At 36.6% G+C, this 15,543-nt stretch overlaps 1 protein-coding gene across 1 annotated transcript; it reads right to left on the minus strand.

The window, feature by feature from the left end:
- Nucleotides 1-469: 469 nt before the first annotated feature.
- Nucleotides 470-14,110, minus strand: LOC134308125 (tyrosine-protein kinase BTK-like). Its single transcript, XM_062990659.1, has 17 exons — nucleotides 13,970-14,110; nucleotides 13,775-13,879; nucleotides 9,183-9,264; nucleotides 8,952-9,080; nucleotides 8,780-8,838; nucleotides 8,491-8,678; nucleotides 6,576-6,638; nucleotides 6,142-6,196; nucleotides 5,931-6,013; nucleotides 5,674-5,801; nucleotides 5,510-5,584; nucleotides 5,199-5,370; nucleotides 2,107-2,323; nucleotides 1,964-2,028; nucleotides 1,724-1,842; nucleotides 645-802; nucleotides 470-541 (listed from the first exon to the last, which is right to left on the minus strand). The coding sequence occupies exons 1-17, from the start codon at nucleotides 14,108-14,110 to the stop codon at nucleotides 470-472; spliced, it is 1,911 nt and encodes a 636-aa protein (XP_062846729.1).
- Between the last annotated feature and the right edge of the window lie 1,433 nt (nucleotides 14,111-15,543).

The following is a 15,543-nucleotide window of genomic DNA, read 5'->3' on the forward strand; positions in this document are numbered from 1 at the left end:
AATTTACTTCAATTAAATTGGATTTCTTTTACTTTTTTCATTGAGAGATTAAGCTAATTCACCAAATGGTGAATTTCTTACAGCCCTTCCCAGGGGTGTCTATAATTGTGGAGAAGACTGTAAATATACAGTGCAAATGAAAAGCAATTATAATAGATAATCTATTTAATGTAACCCTTGTGTTGTCTTAGGGGTCAAAATGACCCACCAATATGATTATCAGCAGATAATGTCCTCTCAATCTTATTTCATCTTAAGATTTGACTTTTTCTAGAACAAGATATTCACAAGGTTTGTTATGAATGACAGGTTGTCATTTGTATGACATGAATAATATTAGGACAGGGGAAATGTACAGAATGTTAAGACTACACAAGGGTTTAAGTAGATGCAGTCTTTAGTGCTTTTAAGAGCTCTTTGATTTCACCCTTAATAAGCACAAATCAACTTTTACTAGATGATCTGTAATCTAGTGCATATTGTCCAATAAGTCCTGAATGATCATCACAAGATCCTGAAATGTAGGACGTTCATCTGGTTTCTGCATAAAGAAAGAAAACAAAACATTTAATACAAAAAGCAAAAATTGCAGTTGCAGTTTCACAGGATCTTCCCAACAGTAAAAAAACAGCACATAATATTACCTCATGCCAACACATGGTCATTATGGAGTAGATTCTATCACTGGCCATCTGAGGACGATAGAGTCTGTAGCCAGCAGGAACTTTGTCAACTATATCACTGTTATTTAGACGTTCATATGGCATTCTACCAAGTGTGTAGATTTCCCACATTAAAACACCTGTATGAAATATTACAGTAAACAATAAAAACAGTAAAAATACTATATATACACCGATCAGCCATAACATTAAAACCACACATTGTCCATTTTATCAGCTCCACTTACTATATAGAAGCACTTTGTAGTTCTACAATTACTGACTGTAGTCCATCTGTTTCTCTGCATGCTTTGTTAGCCCCCTTTCATGCTGTTCTTCAATGGTCAGAAGACTACAGAGTAGGTATTATTTGGGTGGTGGATGATTCTCATCACTGCAGTGACACTGACATGGTGGTGGTGTGTTAGTGTGTGTTGTGCTGGTATGAGTGGACATGTCACTGCTGGACTGAGAATAGTCCACCAACCAAAAATATATCCAGCCAACAGCGCCCCGTGGGCAGCGTCCTGTGACCACTGATGAAGGTCTAGAAGATGACCAACTCAAACAGCAGCAATAGATGAGCGATTGTCTCTGACTTTACATCTACAAGGTGGACCAACTAGGTAGGAGTGTCTAATAGAGTGGACAGTGAGTGGGCACGGTATTTAAAAACTCCAGCAGCGCTGCTGTGTCTGATCCACTCATACCAGCACAACACACACTAACACACCACCACCATGTCATTGTCACTGCAGTGCTGAGAATCATCCACCACCTAAATAATACCTGCAATATGGTGGTCCTGTGGGGGTCCTGACCATTGAAGGACAGGGTGAAAGCAGGTTAAAAAGGTATTTAGAGAAATAGATGGACTACAGTCAGTAATTGTAGAACTACAAAGTGGTCCTATATGGTAAGTGGAGCTGATAAAATGGACAGTGAGTGTAGAAACAAGGAGGTGGTTTTAATGTTATGGCTGATCAGTGTAGTATATATACATTGTCATGCAGTAAAAATGTATTTTGCATGTATTTTGCAGATGTGTGGTAGATGCTAACCAAATGCCCAGATGTCTGACTTGCTGCTGAATTTGCTGTAAAGGAGTACTTCAGGAGGTGACCATCGTACAGGAAACTTCGAGCCAGCAGAGGGGGTATACTCATCATCAAGGACATATCTGTTGTAACAAAGAAAACAAAAATCTCAGATTAAGTATATATTAGACACTGTCTAACAAACCAAAGCCATGCATTTGTACATTTGAGAAAAGTTTTTACCCTTAAAAATTTGAGTCTTACCTTGACAAACCAAAATCAGTCACTTTAACTGTCCCATTTGCATCTACTAAACAATTTCTGGCAGCCTATAAACACAATTCCACAATTAACAACTGCCACAATGAAAGCTGATTTATAATGAAGTGTTTTGTGGTAAAACCCACAAGGTCTCTGTGAATGAACTGCTGGTATTCTAGGTAGGCCATTCCTTCGCTCACATCTTTACACATCTCCAGAAGCTCAACAGGAGAGGGGTGTTGCAGGTACTCCCGTAGGTAATTCAGTAGACATCCATTGGAAAGGAACTCTGTGACTATGTAAATAGGTCTTTGTTTCGTGCAAACACCATAAAGTTGAACTAGATTCTCATGACGAAGTTTCCTAATGTTATATAGAACAAAGAGTAATTAAAATCATGTCAATATTTATAGTATACACCCAGTGTTCTAAAAGAGTAATTTCATATTTCAAATTTCAAACAAAATTATTCCTGTTTGAACAAACAAATGCAGTGTTTAAAAACATTTCTTATTTGAATTTGTGTAAATGCAACACATATTTTGTAAAGTACAAGTTAAATAATTTGGAGGACACAGTTATTGCACTTGGTATAGATAATCCTGCACTGCCTGCAACTAACCCTTTCTAATGTTGCATATTAGTTCTTTGTGTCATTGTGGAGACACTCTTCTTTGCAAAAGTGCCTTGAAACAGACATACTATTAGGTTTTCAGAAAAAAAACCCTGCTTTTTTCAGGTTTGGTAAACAAAACCTTTTCTGGCCCAAATGTTGACTAGGCCAGTGTTTCTCAACCTTTTTTCAGTCACGGCACCCTTTAAAAGTATGCAAAATCACCCCAGTCTAAAATGTATTCAAAAACGTACACTCTGCATCCCTCGGACTGCTAACACACACGCACACACACGCACACACACCATAAGGTGTCATTTAGGGAGGGAGGGGTAAACGTGACTTACTTTTAATGCGAAACCTGAGCCTGGGATTGTGCACACAATCGCCCTATTCTGGCAGGGATGGATGAGAGGCAGACACGGAGCTGGTCCAGAGCCCTCAGTCGCTCCCTGTACTTGTTTTTGATGTAAGTTAGGCTCGAAAAGCTCAGTTTGCGCCATGAACGAATCAGATTTAACATAATTAAACAAGTTTATAGTTAATTTCTCAATTGTTTGTCATTATACTAAGAGCACTGCTTCTTTTCTGCATGTTCTCTCTGTAGCTCGGTTACGGCTCTCTCAACTCAAACTCAAAAGCTTTATTGGCATGACAAATAAAGACATTCGTATTGCCAAAGCATGTTAGAGAGAAATAATAAAAATAACAATAAGAAAGAACAAATATATACAAAAGAGTTACATGTGCAAAAAAATATGAAATAGAATAAAATATTAATAAAAACAGTGCAAAATAATAACAATAAAAATTATAACCTTTACAGTAATGAGGTAGTAATAACGATCAGTGTGTGTGTGTGTCTCTCTCTCTCTCTCTCTCTCTCTCTCTCTCTCTCTCTTTCTCTCTCTGTGTGTGTGTGTGTGTGTGTGTGTGTGTGTCTCGCTCGCTCTCCACTCTCCGTTTTCGGATTTGAAGTTCGACAATAAACAGCTCTTATTATGACTGATTGATTCCCTCTACTGATGGAAGCGGAATGGGTGGATTACAGTCTGAACGGCGCAGAAATAAAAATATATATAGCAGCTCCCAGAGGCATGACTCGGTTCTTTTTGTTCATTTTAAAGAGCCGTTCAATAGAATCGGATCATTCGCGAACGACCCATCACTATCAGAATATTTTTGACGGCACCCCTGACGAAGCCAGACAGCACCCCAGGGTGCCGCGGCACCCCGGTTGAGAAAGGCTGGACTAGGCCACTTAAATTCTGTTTCTGAATGTGAAGCCATTCAGATTACGTTGAATTTACACTATTTACACTGCATGGTCAAAAATTAAGGGGTCTTTACAATCAAATTGTGGCAAAGCTTAAATCAGGGCAAGGATACAAAAGAACATCTCAGACCTTAAGTGTTCCAAGGACAACAGTGCACTGAATAATTTAAAAATGGAAGAAGCTTGGCACAACCTTGAACCTTTCTAGAGTTGGTCAGCCAGTCAAAGTGGTCAGGAAGGTAAGGAAGAACAGTCAATCCAAAAGTGGAGAGACCTGACAGTTAATATCCCTACGATGCTGTGGGAGTTCTTATAAGTGGCAGGAGCAGGGAGACGATGAACACAGCAAAATACAGAAAGATCTTTAAAGAAAATAGACAGTAGCATACCAAAAAAAAAAACACTGGAAGTTAAGTTAAGTTTCTGAATGCCCTTGGTTGGTTTAGTTAAAGCCCAGAGTTAAATATGATTGGAAAGAGACTTAAACTAGTAATTTACAGAAAGCTAATCTGATGAAGCTTGAGAGGATCTGACATGAAGTATGGGATAAACTGCCCAAATTCAGGTGTACAAATGTAAGTGACATAACAAAATGGCTTTAGTATTGAATAGATCTGAATACTTTTATGAGTAAGAAATTCAAATTTTTAAATTAATTTCCATTGCATCAGTTATCTTTCTTAGTGTAGATTTGAACTCAGAAGTTCAAGATGTCAGCTCTGGTGTGCTAGCCTGTTTTAACACTGTGCCCCCTTATTCCTTTAGTATAACTTTTATTTTAAAATGTTTTATACATTATTAAAGTGATGAATCTGTAATGTATCTACTGTATATCTGCAATGTACTAAAATGTTTGAAGTTAATGAAATGTTCAATGTTGAAATGTTTGAATTAATATTGGTTAATTAATTATTTAAACTTATTAGTCATTTTGACTAAATGACACTGGGAAACACTGGGTACAAGGCAGGAATATCCTGGACTGTGTGCTAATCCAGTGTTTCTCAACACCGGTTGAGAAAGGCTGTGCTAATCCATGTCGGGGCTTCAGCCATCCCACCCTCCCAGACATAGACCAATTATGTCTGAGTACACTACCAACCAGCTAATAGTACAGCTGAAATTCAAACCCAGAACTCAGCAGTAGTGAGTCAGGGTACTAGAAGGCTGCGCCACAAGAGTACCCTAGTAATAAATATTTCAAATGAAAAATAAATATGGTTGGTCATAATTATGTAACATAATATAAAAAAAACTAAATAAATAGTTTAGATATTTGTAATACAGTTTAATTTGTACATATTTTAATGATTTTACATTCTATTTGTAACAATACAAAATAAACTTACATCATGACTTTAGCTTCATCGATGAAGTCATCCTCCGACATGGAGCCTTCTCTGATCATTTTGATGGCTACATCATGCCGACCCTGCCACTTCCCATACTTAACTACACCAAATTGTCCACTGCCCAGCTCTTTAATAAAGGTAAGCTGGTGAGGATCAATCTCCCACACTCCTTAATAAAAGCAGATAAGTTACATTTATTGATAAACAAATTAAACACATAATACACATATAACGCTTAATTAAAAAAAAGCTTATCTGTAAATAATTAAATAGAATTTTATTTCTGTGTTGGTAAATTAGGAACTTACCATAACCCAGACCTGCAGTGGACGGTGCATTTTGAGCTCGAGCTGACACAATGTGTTTTAATCTGCTCACCAGTCCTAAATCCAGAAAACAAGAAAAGCAAGAATAATACAACTACTCATACAACAGTGCCTTATTGTGTAAGTAGCAAAAACAGGAGTTTTACCTGCTGCATTGTGCTGGTGGTAAGTAATGAGATCTGGAATATTATTGAAATAATGCTTTTCTGCAAGATAGAACTGTCCCTGTTCGGTTGTTAATATGTTGTAGTGTCGGCAGCTTCCAACCATATCTCTAAAGTGAGACCAAACATGTATTGTAAATAAACTAGATAATTTGCCCAACCTTGTAAATAGTGAAATGTATTTAGAGTATATTTAACAATTTAGCTCATAGAATTAGCATTTTGTACATCTATCCTACCCAGTACTCTTGGTGAAAACAGAAACAGTATATTTTCCACTGTATTTTCCAGAATCTCGCACCAAAAAACCACCGTCTTTATTCTAAATTAAAAAGAATGAACAGTAATTAATCAGGGTGTCTGTCTCAGTAAGACAATTGGGCACTTAATGTTTTGTTAGGCTTTGATGCTGTTTTCTGCTGTTATGACTGACCCTGACTGTATACTAACCTCAGTCTTGAGTAAATTTTCTGCTTGACTGCGGTTCATGTTTTTGCAATACCACCTGAATTAAGAAAAAAAGAAATAATTTGTTCTTTTATCTGTTAAAAAGTCTGAGTGCAGTTAGGATTATAGTGCAGATAAAACACAATAGGAAGGTCATCACCCAAAATATTATGCAACACATGGACCAAAAGACCAACCAAATGGGTGAAAAGATTCGGAAAAATAAAAAAGAAGTCAGTAGGAGTGGGGAGAGCAGGTTGACACAATATGATTGAGTGTTATTTAGGACCTTTTAAATAGTTGTCAAATCTGGATCCCCGTTAATTGTGTATTATGTAAATAGTGCATAGTGTTGATGTGTAATACAACTAAAACAACAAAAATAACACAATCTAAACAAAGTTACACCTTGTGTGAATTATTTTCAGAATACTCACTCAAACTTCTCCAATCCATTTAAGGCTTCAACAACATAGTTACTTGGAATGTATCCCTCATTACTGCAAAAGATATTGCAAAAACATTTAATCACATTTTATAAAGGTCAAAACAACTGTTGAAGATGCACTTTTCTGCTGTTAATCTTTTCCCAGTTGCTCCAGTGAGTTTAAATAAAATAGTTGGACATTAATTGTGGTGTATGGTATAACTGTAAAGATGTCCAGCAAAATAGCCTAACAATATACAAACCCCATTTCCTGAAACTTTTGGACATGTAAAATGTAATTAAAACAACAATATGTGGTTTGTTATTTGTCTTAAACCTTTAATTACCTGACTAAAGTATAAAGAAAGAAAACCCAATGTTTTCAGGTAACAACTTAATTTGATTTTGTAAATATGAACAAATTTAGAATTTGATGCCTGTAATGCACTCAAAAAAGTTGGAGCAGCAGCTTGTTTAGCACAGTTTAATTTCCTACAAATTAGACTTTTTAATCATTGGGTACTGGGGATGCAAATTGTTGAAGTTTTACATAGTTTTACAAGACGTCAGCTGCACAATAGTCTATGGTTGCCATTGTCTGATTCTCCTCTGCATGATGCACTAAACAAGCTGATGCTAGGTCTCATTCTTTATCCTTTACAACAGCATAGAATGTGTGTATCCTGTCTACAGTCCAGATCTGTCTACTATTAAAAACGTATGGTGCAGCATTAAAAAGGAAAATCATATGATGGCGACCACAGACTTTTGAGCAGCTGAAGTCTTGTATCAAGCAAGAATGGAGAAAAATTGTCCTCAGTTACCAAACCATCAACAGTCTTATAAATCTTATAAATCTTATTAAGTCTTAAAAAGTAATGGAAAACAGGAGTAAACACACCTCTGTCCCAACTTTTTGGAGTGGGTTACAGACATCAAACTAAATGTGTTTATAGTTACAAAATACAGTGATGTTGATCAATAAAAATATATTTTTTTAAATTATAAGATAAAATTATAAGATAATTAACAAATCACGCAATAATTTCTATTAATCAACCATCTCTCATGCAAGCACCTTGACCACTGAGCCAATCATATCTGTGTGGACACCTGTCACCTCGCCAATCAATAGCACAGCTGAAATTTCAACTTGCAAGTTCAATGTCTCAGCTGTGATAACCTAGTACATTGGACAACTGTGTCAACCAAATACCCCAACATTATTTTATGTACGAATAAATATGTTGTATTTTACATTTTTTTTTAGTGTTTTTTGAACAAATACAAGTAAAACATTGCAAATCACATGGTGGCACTGTGAGTAGCGCTGTTGTCTCACAGCAAGAAGGGCCTGGGTTTGATTCCCCAGCATGACGGCCAAGGTCATTTCTATGTGGTGTTCGTATGTCCTCCCTGTGTCTGCCTGGGTTTCCTCAGGATGCTCCCGCAAGTCCAAAGACATGCAGTCAGACCAATTAAAGATTGTCAGTATGTGAATGTGTTTGTCACCACAACCCTGACCAGTATAAAGCAGTGGTAAAACAGACAATGATTAAAGAAATGCATTTAAACTGCTGTCTGTTTTTATTTAACATATTCCAAAGTCCCAAGTTTTAAATAACATTAACTTATTCAAACTTATTTTTGCATTTGCTAAATACTAATGCAAATCATGCAATACTGGATCTTTAGCTCAATTTGTTATCAATAGTAGCTAAACATCAAATATACAAAGTAAATACTATTTGATGCAGATTATGTAAGCATACAAAAAGTCTAAAGGCTAGCAGGCTGATTAACTGCTAACAAAGTCTTGTTCTGAGGTGACACCACTATTAAGCTAAAATGTCTTGATTTTTTGTCATTTATTTATTTATTTTAAACGTCCATAGTGTTATCTTGGTCTGTCATTTCTATCTTACCCATATTTATCCTTGGCTCTAACCCAGTTGGCATCACATATGTCCAAAATTGTGTACTGCTCGTCCTTTTTCATTTCCAGGTCTTGGGGAGTCATAGGAGTGTATTCATACTCTGCGATGACCGTCATTCCAACTGAGAAGCCATGCTGCTGTGGTGGCTGTGGGTGTGGAGATCTGGATGTTTTTTCCTAGAGCAAACATATGGTATATCACAGATTAGGAATACAAACATAACAATATGATAAAAAAAGATCTTAAGAGAAATGACCAAGAATAATAACTAGCTAACCTCTTCTGGTGTGGGTGGGAGAGGTTTTCTAGATTTACGATGAGATCCTTTGGAAATTCCTTTAAAAGTGAAAAAGATTATCATGCTTATCTATAAATTGTTATAAACAAATTCAGAGGTGTTAAGAAAAGTCATTAAGCTCTAACTTGTATTATCTTTTGTCTATACAGACCTCCATTTCTCATTTCCAACAATTTGCAGCCCATTGCTTGTTTAACTTCCTGTTGACAACACTTCCACATTCCATCCTCCCAGAAACACGGGTGGTATTTTTGCAGTAGATCCTTGTTAAATCGCACCACTTTAACAGATAAACAGAAAAGTGTTTAAATTAAATCACTTTATTCATTTTATTTAAAAAGTTCTGATTTAAAAGAATGAAGTATGCATGTGAAGAACTGACCATTTTTAAGTTTGTGAATCCACTGCTTTCGTACATTATCTGTTTTTGCAAATATATAGAGTGGTCCATCATCATAAACTATCTGAGGGAGTTAAAGAAAAGAAAAAATCTTAAGATCTGATGCAGTGTTGTACCATAAAATCTGCACAAGGGTGCGTTTGTGTACATGTTCATTTCGTCTTTATGTCCCTGTATTATTAATTTTCTCTGTGACTAATTTTTTAGCTTCTGACCTGACCCGCACACAAGCAAGTCCACCTCTGAATTCACAATTAAGTAGACCAAAATGTTTCCACAGTAATGTAAAAGGTTCATTGATGAACTAAAAAAGGCATCATACTGCAGCAGGAACAGGTTTTAGTAAGAGCTTTCCTAGAATGCCAAAAGCACAAAGCCCATTTCCAGAAAAGTTGTGACATTTAGTAAAATGCAACAAAATCAAGAATCTGTGATTTGTTAATCCTCTTTAATCTTTGTTGAATCGACAAATGTACAACTGACACATTAAAAACTCCAAAAAGTTGGGACAGGAGCAGGATTAGTGTAAAAATGTACAAGTTTTTCAAGTTTCACTTTTTTTTTGTATTTATATTTTTTCCCCTCTTTTTTCCCCCAATTTTTATCCCCCAGTCTAGTCGTGTCCAATTACCCTGAATGCGTCCTCTATACTGATTCAACCCTTCACCGCTGACTGAGGACACCTCTCAACTGACATGTCAGTACAGATAGTGCATTTTTCACCTGCACGAGTCGAGTTCATTTACTTGACAGGCACTGTGCATGGAGGGCCACACCCCCATCAGCATTATTCCTCAGCCCTGTGCAGGCGCCATCAGTCAGCCAGAAGGGGCCGCAGTTGCACCAGTTATGAGGACCTATGATCCGACTTTTTACCCCTAACCCTGAACAACAGCCAATCATTGTTCATACGTTGTACAGCCTAGTCGGAAAGGCAGAGCTGAGGTTCGATACGATGTATTCGAAACCCCAACTCTGGTGAGCTAGTGTACTTTACCGCTGCACCACCTGAGCGGCCCAAGTTACACTTTTTTAAACATAAGCAGTTAAACTGGTAACAGGTGCGGGTATTCTGATTAGGTATAAAAGGAGAATTCACCAAAGGATTTAGTAAATCCAAAGAAATCTCAGTCCCAGCAGACAAAGTCAGAAACTGTTGAAACTGCATGACCTATGACCCTGCATTGCATGTGAAACCATCATGCCACTGTGATAAATATAGCCACATGGGTTTGAGAGTACTTTGAAAAACAATAGTCATTTAACACATTAGACTACAGTAGGAAATGCAACCTCACACTTTATTATTCATCATTTTCATGCAAAAACAAATATACTAAGATTTTAGAGAGGTTTACTTTACTTCAGCATGGCAATGCCAGGTCTCATTCAGAAATGGGGTGTGTATGTTTGATGAAACAAAACAGAATTTATTAAAAGACCACATTGCTAACTGTTAAACATGGTAAAATTGCTATATAATTCTCTTTTATGTTCACTAAGTACAAATTAAATGATTAAAAAAAACTGTTGTTTGCTGTAAAACAGTACTGTAATTGTAGTAATTGACCCCTTTTCAGTTGCTAATTGCATATTTGTCACACTTATTATCAAACAATGCCTGTTATTACAAAACACATCTGGTAAAATATTGTTTTATTTACGTAAAAAGTAATTACTTATATCATCTTTCTTACATTTGGTATCAGTCTTTTATATTGTTGTGAAAAGCCCCCTTTTTTTGTTTAACTAATTTAATTTAGACACACTGCTTGGTTTTCAGCTATGAATTGCTTATTTCAGGTTGTGATTGATCATCTGTATTGGGATCAAGATAAGGCTTAGACAAGGTCACTCTAATCTAGAATTATGATTATTTTATTAGTACTTTAAACAATACCAAATTCAGCATAACACAATTGCTTAACACAAACTTACTGAGGTCCTGGGAGCAACATTCAGCAAAGCCGAAACTTATGGCATTGTACCAGCAAGCCATCAGGGCATCCTTGCCCAAATTCTAAAAAAAATTTTGTAACGTGCATGTCCTGGTTCTCTCGAACCAAGCATGTAAAGACCATACTGCTAAATAGCCTTTGTAAAATCCTGATGATTTACAGTAAGTCTGAGTTGGCTGTTTTGATTGTGCCTTTTGTGTATAATTACAAAAATGGATCTATATACAGTAGATTATATGGATTTATTTGTTACTTACTTGATGCATTTTGGCTTTAACTGTGTAGCTTCTATAGTGGCCCAGGAAGCTACAGTTTTTTTGGAAATGGCTGTGACACTTGCCAGATGGTATATTTTTAAAACTATTTTGAAACTACTTTTTTGTGGCATAGTGTGCTGCGCGTTGAGACATTTTTGCATACTTTTCATTGATAAAAAGTTTGTCTTTTTTTTAGTGATGTTTTGATTCAGTAGGCCTGGCAGTAACCAAACCTGGATGATTATTCTGGTTAAACCCAATTATTAACAGTGTTTGGTTAATTGGTTGTTTGAGTGACCATAAGGGCAACATGGGGCAGGTAGTATTGAATAGATAGTATTGTGTGTGTGTGTGTGTGTGTGTGTGTGTGTGTGACTGTGTGTGTATGAGAGTGAGTGTGATTGTGTGAGTTTGTGAGTGTGTGTGTCCATCAGTTCAGACTTGAATTGAGAAGTCTGATGGTTTGTGGAAAAAAGCTGTTGCACAGTCTTGCAGTGAGGGACTAAATGCTATGGTACCTTCTTCCAGACACTAGAGAGTGAAGAAATCGTGTGAGGGTGTGATGGTTCCTCCACATTTGTTGTAAATGTCCGCGATAGATGGAGGAGACCTTGATGATGTATCCAGCTGGTTCATTAAACATCTCTTTAGTTTTGTCAACATTTAGAGACAATTAGAGAGTTGACTTAACACCAGCCCGTTAACCATTGCACATCCTCTCTGTGTGCTGATGTGTTGTTCTCGCTGATGAGACCCACCACAATCGTGTCATCTGCGAACTTAACAATGTGGATTGGAGCTGTGCATTGCTGTACAGTTGAGGGTCAGCAAAGTAAACACCACTGGACTGAGCACAATGCCTTGAAGAGCTCCAGTGCTCAGTGTGGTGGTGCTGGAGTTGTTATTACTGATCAGGACGAACATAGTCTCCCTGTCAGGAAGTCAAGGATCTAGCTGCAGAGAGAGGTGTTTGGGCAAAGTAAGCTGAGCTTTCCAATCAGATGCTAAGGAATGATAGTGTTGCTAAACTAAAGTCAATGACTAGCATTTGAATATATGTGTCCATTATTTCTAGATACTAGATGAAAATCGTCTGTAGAGCAGTTGGAATAAAACTTAAGTGAGTTCATCGAGGGGAACAGCAGGGTCTTAATATGCCTCATGATGAGCCTCTCAAAGCATTTCTTGACGATGGGCGTGAGTGCAATGGACTGATAGTCATTGAGGCAGGACAATGACATCTTCTTTGGCACAGGCACGACGGCAGTCGTATGTCTTTGAGGACCTATGCCACATATGCCAGCTGGTCTGTACATTCTTTCAGCACTCTGCCAGAAACATTGTCCAGTCCTGCAGCTTTCCATGTGTTGACATAGAGTTTTCCTCGCACTAGCCATGGTGAGACAAAGCACCTAGTTGTTGAGAGGAAGGAAGGTCTTCTTTACCACCATGTTGTTCTGTGCCTCAAACCGAGCGCATCTGGAAGGGTGGCATCACTGTTACAGGTGAGTGGTGTAGTCCAGTAATTTGTGATGGCCTGGATTCCCTGCCAGATGTGCCATGTGTCATTGCTGTTATAGAAGTGGCTGTGGATTCTCTGAGCATATGAGCACTTGTCACCTGCTTTGGGGGCGGAGTCTTAGCAGTGTGTGCACCTCTGCAGTCATAAAGGCCTGATTTATAAAGTGCTGTAGAGACTGTTGTCTGTCCAACGTTTTTTTTTCATCTTTTCACAGGAATTCTGGAGCTGTTTAGGAATGACAATTGGGTTTTTTGTCTCCTTGACCAATGCCATTCTTGACCAGATGCTCACTTTGGCTGGATAGACAACTCTAGGTTCAAGGTTATGCTAGACCTTTTCCATTTTAAAATCACTGAGGCAACTGTGGTCCTGGAAATACCCAAAACGGTAGATATTGTTTTATAGATCTATGTCTTGCCATAAAGCAATCCACAGACAGTTCCTTTGATTTTATTGCTTATTCAGGCAATGCAGCATAAATTGTGCGCCCTTATAATCCCATGTGTATGCCTTTCCAAACTATGTCAAATTAATTCACATCCCAAGAGTGCCACATCAAAGTGGTGATTGTTTTATCACCCATACATCATTATGGGTAATTAAGGGATTGGTAAAAATGTCAAATATATTAAAACTCAACTACACAACACAAAATTTGCAAAAAGTCAAGGGGTCTGAATACATTTTGTACCCACTGTGTAACAACATATTCTCACTGGTTATAGGCACGTTTATAAACATTACTCAATAGTTATGTACACAATTTTCCCACACTTGGGTACCTGATATCATAAGACATTTTTACCAGCATTATCACAAGGTGCTGTGTTACCATACCTGAAATGGGTACAGTCGTTCAGGAGGAGCATTATCTTCTGGCATTACAGTCTCAACACATTTGATCTTGTCAATCTCCACAGACCCCTTTAATCCCTTCTTTTTCTGTAATCAAAAGATTACAAGTTTGCTCAAGATGACTAGAAATATATGAATTGTAAGTACCAGCAAGAAGTGACCAAATATCTTGCTTACCGCTTTTTCATAGTCGTAGTCGTAGTATGAAATCTTATCTTGTGTAAGTACAAAGAGTCTCTCTTTATAGTTTAATGGTGAGGTTTTCTTCTTTTGCTGTGAGCGCTTCATGAAAATGTCCTCAATAATAACTTCAGACATGTTTTGTATCAAATATGACCTTACTCTGAAATTAAAAACATGTTATTATGAGTAACCCAAACACATCAGTCATATCATCTACACTCTTGCATCATTATCAGAATGCATACAATGACACTTTTGTGTTTAAACTGACATATCTGATACAATATCTGATACAGTCAAATGTATTTGGACTCCTCCCATATTAAGTTACAGTGTAAAAGTCACATGCATTACTAACATGCAAAATAAGACATTTTCTATTATCAATTTACTCCCAGGTCAGGTCTTGAATTATAAACCCCATGTTCAGACATTTAGTAAATTGCAATAAAAACAATATGTAATCTTGAATCTTGTATTTTTGAATCTTTATTTAACAAAAGTACAAGATTTCCAATGTTTTTACTGATTAACTTCATTGTATCTTTAAATATATACACATTTAGAATCTGAAGCCTGTAACACATTTAAAAAAAAGTTGGGACAGAGGCATATTTATAGGCATATTGTTTTAAAACTAAAACAATTTTTGCAGTTTTGCAAATGAGTTGAAGCTTAAAGCTGGAATTATTTAACAACCCATGACACATCAGACTATTTTTAAAAGATTAAGAGAGGATCAAAATTTTAAATCTGTGTTTTAGAGAACAGCATTTGATCACAACAGTAAAAAAATATATATATTCCTACAGATCAATTAATGTTTGAGAGGTAAAAACCTTATTTCACTACATGGCTTGACAGCTACCTCAAACAAGTGTTTGATAATTACACTACTTACCTACAGAATTAAGCTAAATGCTGAATAGTCTTTTGACACCTCTGTCGACATTGAGAAATTTAACTGAGAAACTAAACTCGACTCACTGCTTATTTTAAACACCATCTCAGCATTTCCTGGTTTAAACAATTTCCTGGTTTTACCACTACTGCTGCCTTTTTTAACACCTCTCAACCATTTACATCTTACAGTGTTCAGCCTTTTTTATTTATACCTAACCTAAACAACAAACTTCAACATCTTAAATTATAATAAAGTAAAATATACAACAGAGCGCATTAGATTAACTTAATAAAATAACGTAATAAAAATACTTTCATGTAGAGTCTTAAAATATTATTTAATGATATGCCATGGCCTCATCATTTCTTGTTATTGATTATGATTTACTATAATTAACTTCAATGCTGATGGAGCACAGGTGACACGGTCTGCAGTCTAGCATATGTAACATAGCTAAACTGAAGTTTGACAAACAGAAAAACAGGAGCAGGGGCTTCTTATTGCAGCCTTTAAGCCTTTCTGTGGATTTCCATCATCAAATTGTGGCAGGGCAAAGATCAGGGCAGGGATATAAAATAACAATACATAATAAAAAAGTAATAATAATAATAATAATTATTATTATTATTATTATTAATATAATTACATGACCACCTTGGCCTTA

Source organism: Trichomycterus rosablanca, unplaced genomic scaffold (genome assembly GCF_030014385.1).
Source record: "Trichomycterus rosablanca isolate fTriRos1 unplaced genomic scaffold, fTriRos1.hap1 scaffold_77, whole genome shotgun sequence".
NCBI lineage: Eukaryota > Metazoa > Chordata > Actinopteri > Siluriformes > Trichomycteridae > Trichomycterus > Trichomycterus rosablanca.

Coding starts and splice junctions, on each gene's coding strand:
- LOC134308125 (XM_062990659.1), bottom strand. CDS start 14,110: ATGTCTGAAGTTATTATTGAGGACATTTTCATGAAGCGCTCACAGCAA. Junction 8,839..8,951: donor GTTGGAAATGAGAAATGGAG/GTCTGTATAGAC, acceptor TCACTTTTAAAG/GAATTTCCAAAGGATCTCAT. Junction 1,843..1,963: donor ACTGATTTTGGTTTGTCAAG/GTAAGACTCAAA, acceptor TTGTTACAACAG/ATATGTCCTTGATGATGAGT.